Source organism: Jaculus jaculus, chromosome 17 (assembly GCF_020740685.1).
Source record: "Jaculus jaculus isolate mJacJac1 chromosome 17, mJacJac1.mat.Y.cur, whole genome shotgun sequence".
Classification (NCBI taxonomy): domain Eukaryota; kingdom Metazoa; phylum Chordata; class Mammalia; order Rodentia; family Dipodidae; genus Jaculus; species Jaculus jaculus.
The window spans coordinates 29,934,047-29,940,046 of NC_059118.1; the positions used below are offsets into that span (position 1 = coordinate 29,934,047).

Below are 6,000 nucleotides of genomic sequence, written 5' to 3' on the forward strand. Positions count from 1 at the left end.
TGATTCCCCAGGACCCACGGAAACCACATGGACATGGTGGCGCATGTGTCTGGGGTTAGTTTCCATTGGCTGGAAGTCCCTAGTATGCCCATTCTTTCACTCCTTCTTTCTCCATGTCTTTCTCTAGAAGAAAATACTTTAGAAATTCAAATATTTCAAAAATACTTTTATTGAAAACATTCGTACGATTAGAAAACGTCAAGTATTTATTATAAATAAGCTACACATACTTATAAGTTATGATAAAAGGATCAGTTCAGGATAAACCACACTGCAGAGAGGATGGCAGCTATGAAACTTCATTGTTCACGCAGGACCACACATGTAGCTGATTTGCACTGTACAAAATGGTACCCCTGGAGCTCATGCTATGATGGAAATCCTCTTCTCAGACAAGAGGACAGGGTCAAAGGACATGTGACATCATGTGTAAGGAATAGCACTTGATAATGGGCTCATGAGCATGAAAGTCAGGAATCCCCATGTGCATGTCAGAGCACCGTGCAAGACCCCGGTGAGGAAACAATATCAGTTTCTCTCTTTCCCACCTCTACTAAAGATTGCTTTCATTAGTTTTTATCCTAACTTGAAAAAAACCTCTCAAGAAGATGAAGTTGGTTACATTTGTGTATCATTTGTTTATTCAATATATATTTATCTTGATTGACAAGGTGCAGGAAAAGGTGTTAAGGAAAGCAAGGAGAGAGAAATATTACACTGGCATTGGGGACATCCTAAATCCATAATTACAAACCAAAGGCAATACCAGATCGTGGGTTGGGGAGCACAGAGTGTTGTATGGGGAAGGGATGTAAAATAGGATAAACGGGTGAGAGGCTAAAGGTCAGTTTTAAGCAAGAATCGGGGCAAATCAGGAGACATTTGGTTTAAGGGGACACAGGCGGGAGGGAGAGTTGGGGCAGCAGGGGAATGGAAACCCACGTCTGTTTGTGTCAGAGTCTTTCCCAAAGGTGCTTGACTAAAGGTCCTTTTCCTTCAGCATCTTCACCTGCTGCTGAAGATGAAGTGTTCGTCATCGTCCAAAAGAGGAACAAAGGAGCGAAGAAACTGAAATCTCAGTCCATACTCAAGAGTCCTCAGCTGGGCGCTGTGTGGGAGAGCCGATGTGGCAGATCCGGGCGGAGCGAGTCCTCAGTGCACTGTGATGGGTCTCCAGTACCTCAGAGGGATGGAGGGGATGTGGGAGGCGGTCTTCCTTCCAGTCACTGCCCCAGCATTCTGCAAAACAGGAGGGTGACGAACAAGCTGTGGTCAGTATCTACACTGTGGAGCCAGCACCTCACCCAGCGGCCTTGAGCAGTCTCTTACCTGCAGAGCGGAAGGAATCTTGGCAAGATCAGAAAAGGCGCCTGCAGACCTTGGAGGGGGGACGCCGAGGCTTGGGCGCTTTCGGAGGATTCCGCTGGGGACTCTCAGGCGGGGATGGAGGCAGAGGATTCAGTGGTGAGCCAGGGAAGGGTCTCAGCATGTGGACCATTTCATCCGTGGGCCCAGCAGTGTGCCTCTCTGGAGTAGGGCAGAGCGCAGGAGGGCAGGGCCCAGGGAAGAGGACGTCCCCACAATTGGCTGCAGCATCCATCCTGGGGATCCGTGGGTCGCCCCCCAACAAGCCTGGGTCTCCAGGGCGCATGTTGATGGTGTGCACAAGGCCCTCTGGGATGACGAAGAGCTCGTGGTCTGGGAGCAACACTTGCAGGGCGGAGGTGGGTGGGGGCTCCAGCAGCAGGTCGGTGCCCTCCCCTGGGACACTCACCAGGCAGCCTGTGGGCAGGATCATCAGGGACATAGATGTGGCGGGGGGTCCTGCCTGGAGTGGCAGACCGAGGGGCTGCCGGCGGACAGGCTCCCTGAGGTGTTGGCGCATGGCAGGGCCGGGACCTTCAGGCTGTGGTCTCCACCAGGGTCCAGGGTGAGCGGGCTCTTTTAGGTGTTGGTGCATGGCACGGTGATCTACTTGAGGCTGGACTCCCCACCATGGGTCAGGGTGAGCGGGCTCTTGCAAGTGTTGGTACATGGCACGGTGACCTACTTGAGGCTGGACTCCCCACCATGGGTCAGGGTGAGCGGGCTCTTGCAAGTGTTGGTGCATGGCACGGTGACCTACTTGAGGCTGGACTCCCCACCATGGGTCAGGGTGAGCGGGCTCTTGCAAGTGTTGGTACATGGCACGGTGACCTACTTGAGGCTGGACTCCCCACCAGGGGCCAGGGTGAGCAGGCTCTTGCAGGTGTTGGTGCATGGCACGGTGACCTACTTCAGGCTGGGCTCCCCACCAGGGCTCAGGGCCAGCAGGTTCTTCGAGGTGTGGGCGCATGGTATGGCGGCCAACTTCAGGCAGGACTCCCCAGAAGGGCTCAGGGTCAGCGGGCTGTTGCAGGCTTTGGCGCAAGGCAAGGTGGCCAACTTCTGGCTGGGCTCCCCAGAAGGGCTCAGGGTCAGCGGGCACTTGCAGGCGTTGGCGCAGGGCAGGGCCGGGTGGTGCAGGCTGTGGTCTCAGCCAGGGATGGGGGTCAGCGGGCTGTTCTAGGTGTTGGCGCATTGCAGGACCAGGAACTTCGCGCTGTGGTCTCAAGGTCTCAGGGTTTGCAGGCTCACTGAGGCGTTGGCGCTTGGCAGGGCCGGGTTCCATGGTGTCTTGTCTACCCCAAATATCGGGGTCACCACCAGGGCTGCGGGGTCGACTGCACTGCATGTCGAAGGCGATGGACAGCTGTGAGGTAGTGGCTAGCCTGGTTGGAACCGCAGAGCTCTCCTCCAGAGCGGCAGGGCCTGATGGTGAGGTCAACCTTTCTCAGCTTTCCAGCGAGAGGGATGCAGTGCTCCAGGGCTGGTTGACCTGTGAGTTGTGAGCAGATCTGAGCTGCTTATATACCCAAGGGAGCCAAGAAAGCTCCGCCCAAGGTGTGGTCGAGAGAGGAAGGGACACTGTGTGGCAAGGGGGGGGGGCGGACCCTAAGGGTGTGGTGGAGAACAGCTGTTGGATGCCCAGTTGTTCCTGATTGCTTTTACTTTTGGTTACAAATTGTAAAGCATCAATCTAGATTGTCAATTTGATAGATTCACTGTTCACCAGGGAGACAAGTCCTTGGGCATGTCCGTGGGGAAGTTTCAAGGGCAGGTTATGTGAAAAGGGGAGGTCCAGCCAGGTTGTGGGCGACACTGCTCCTTGGGCCAGGCTCAGCACTGAATATAGAGGAGACCCCAGTTGAGCCACAGAATTCGGGTCAGCGCTTCCTGAGCGCGGAGTGAAGGCGGCAGCGTCTTTCTGCTCCTGCAGCTCTGCTTCTGATGCCACCGTGCGCTGGGCCGCGACCTCAGCCAAAGCCAGTCCTTCCTCCTGTGTCCTTATGAGGCATCTGTCACAGGAACAGGCAAAATAACCAACGCGTGCGCAAAGCACGCACACTCAAACTTCATACAGGATTTCATCAACTCTTTGTGTGTGTGGAATACTTTTCAGAAGATTTTGCACGAGACTATGTTAAGGAGTTAATGTCATCACTTCCCACCACACCTGAGGCTGTGTACATTTTCTTTCTTTCATGATAAGGAGACAAAATTGTGCTTTGGTGAATGTGCCTCCTTCCTTTCCTTCCCTTCTCTCTTTTCCTTTTCCTCTTTCTTTCTAACTTCTTTTCTCCTTTGGATCTGTAGGGTTTTATTTTTTTATTGTTTACTTTTGAAGCAAGGTGTTTGTCTTGGCCAACGTGGAACTCACTCTGTAGGCTATGCTGGCCTTGAACTCTGTGATCCTCTTACCTCAGCCTCGGGAGTGTTGCGAACTTAATGGCTTGAACAGCTATTCCTTGCTGGAAAGAAGCTTTTCCAGCAGCACTGTGGGCTGGAGTGGTGGCTCTGGGGTTCAAGGCTCTTGTTTAAAGCCTGCCTGCCTAGGTTTGATTCCCCAGTCACCACGTAAAGGCAGATGTAGAAGTGTTTTTTTCTCATAAACACGAGTGGAAGAAGACAACAACATAAATATCAAAGGAGCAAATAATTGAATTAATAAATGGGCAAATGAATGGCAAAGATACTCCTCAAAAGCAGTATAAATGGGTAGTACATGAAGAAGTAGAGGTGTCAAGGCAAACTAAAGTCCACTGAGATTTTTCAATTTACCCAACACAAAATAGCTTTCCTCAAGAAAAAAAACAGAGGAAAGTCATGCATGGTGGCACACACCTTTTATCCCAGCACTCAGGAGACAGAGGTTAGAGGATCACCATGAGTTCAAGGACACCCTAAGACCACATAGTAAATTCCAGGTCATCTGAACTACAGTGAGAACCTGCCTTGCAAAACAACAACAACACCAAAAAAACAAAAACAAAAATAAGGAGGTGACAGTCACCTAAATATTATGGGAAAAGCCATAAGAAAACCTGCTACATTGTAAACTAATTTTAAAAAATTAGACCACATAACTGGAGAGATGGCTCATTGGTTAAGTTGCTTGCTTCTGAAGCCCAAGGACCCATGTTCTACTTTCTAGGGCCCTTGTAAGCCAGATGCTTAAGGTGATATATGTGCATAAATTCGCACATACACACAAGGTAGTGATACATCTGGAGTTTGATTGCAGTGCTTGTAGACCCTGGCATGCAAATTCTCTCTCTCTTTCTTTCTCTCTTTCACACACACACACACACACACACACACACAAACATTTTTAGAAAGATTAGTCTGTTGGGTTGGCTTTAAAAAACATGTAGCTGGGCGTGGTAGCACACGCCTTTAATCCCAGCACTTGGGAGGCAAAAGTAGGAGGACTGCCATGAGTTCGAGGCAACCCTGAGACTACATAGTGAATTCCAGGTCAGCCTGATCTAGAGCCAGACCATGCCTCAAATACAAAAAAAAAAAAAAAAAAAAAAGTGACTTCAGGCATGGTGGTGGAAGCCTTTAATCCTTGCACTCATGAGTCAGAGGTAGGAGGACTGATGTGACTTGAGGCCAGTCTGAGACAATGTACGAATTCAAGGGCAGCCTGGGCTAGCCCAAGATGCTACCTCAAGAAAGAAAAAGAAAGCCAGAAGTGAAGGCAAATGCCTTTAATCCCAGCACTCAGAAGGCAGAGGTAGGAGGATCAGGATGAGTTCAAAGAAACCTTGGTAATACAGAGTGAATTCCAGGTCAGCCTGGAATAGAGTGAAACCCTACCTCAAAAAAAAAAAAAAAAAAAATAAAAATAAAAGAAAAAAGAAATTATTTAAATGAAATGAAAATATAGTTTATTCATCTGGATTTACAAGGTTACTAGGGAATCAAACCCTGGCATGCAAAGAAGTACTTTAACCCCTGAGCGAGTGTTGTCTTCAGAAAGTTCTTTCCAGAATCTAGGTGTTGTGGTACACGCCTTTAATCCCAGCACTGGGGAGGCAGAGGTGGGAGTGAGGTTGGAGTGTGAGTTCGAGGCCACCCTGAGGTATCATAGTGAATTCCAGGTCAGCCTGAGCTACAGTGAGGCTACCTTCAAAAAAAAATTAAAAAAAAAAAAAGATTTTCCCCGTGGAGCTTAGCAGTTCAAGTCTTTAATTACACAGCACTCAGAAAGCTGGTGTAGGAGGATCACTGTGAGTTCAATGCCAGCCGGGGCTAGAGAGTGATTTCCAAATCAACCAAAGAATGTGCATGCCGGGGCCTCTAACCACTGTAAGCAAAATCCAGAAATAGTACGTGCTTCTGCAGCACAAATACTAAAATTAAAATAATACACAGAAGATTAGCATGGACCCTGCACAGGGATGACATGCAAATTCGTGAAGCATGCCACTTTAAAAAACCAAAACCATCAGAAATATCCAGGCTTAGTGGTACACGCCTTTAATCCCAGCCGTGGGGAGGAGGAGATAGGAGGATGGCTGTGAGTTCGAGGCCACTCGTGAATTCCCGGTCAGACTGAGCTAAAGTGAGACCTACCTCAGTAAAACAAAACAAACAAGCAAAGAAATGAAAAAAAAAAAAAAAGCTCCAGAAATA

At 49.3% G+C, this 6,000-nt stretch overlaps 1 protein-coding gene and 1 non-coding gene across 2 annotated transcripts; one reads left to right on the forward strand and one right to left on the reverse strand.

The window, feature by feature from the left end:
* Positions 1-1,357: 1,357 nt before the first annotated feature.
* On the reverse strand, positions 1,358-1,960 carry LOC105944417 (proline-rich protein 23A-like). Its single transcript, XM_012949891.2, has one exon. It carries the CDS (start codon positions 1,958-1,960, stop codon positions 1,358-1,360), a length of 603 nt encoding a protein of 200 aa, XP_012805345.2.
* Positions 1,961-5,697: 3,737 nt separating this feature from the next.
* LOC123455643 lies at positions 5,698-5,800 on the forward strand. Its single transcript, XR_006634032.1, has one exon. It is a non-coding gene; the product is annotated as a U6 spliceosomal RNA (small nuclear RNA).
* Positions 5,801-6,000: the final 200 nt, after the last annotated feature.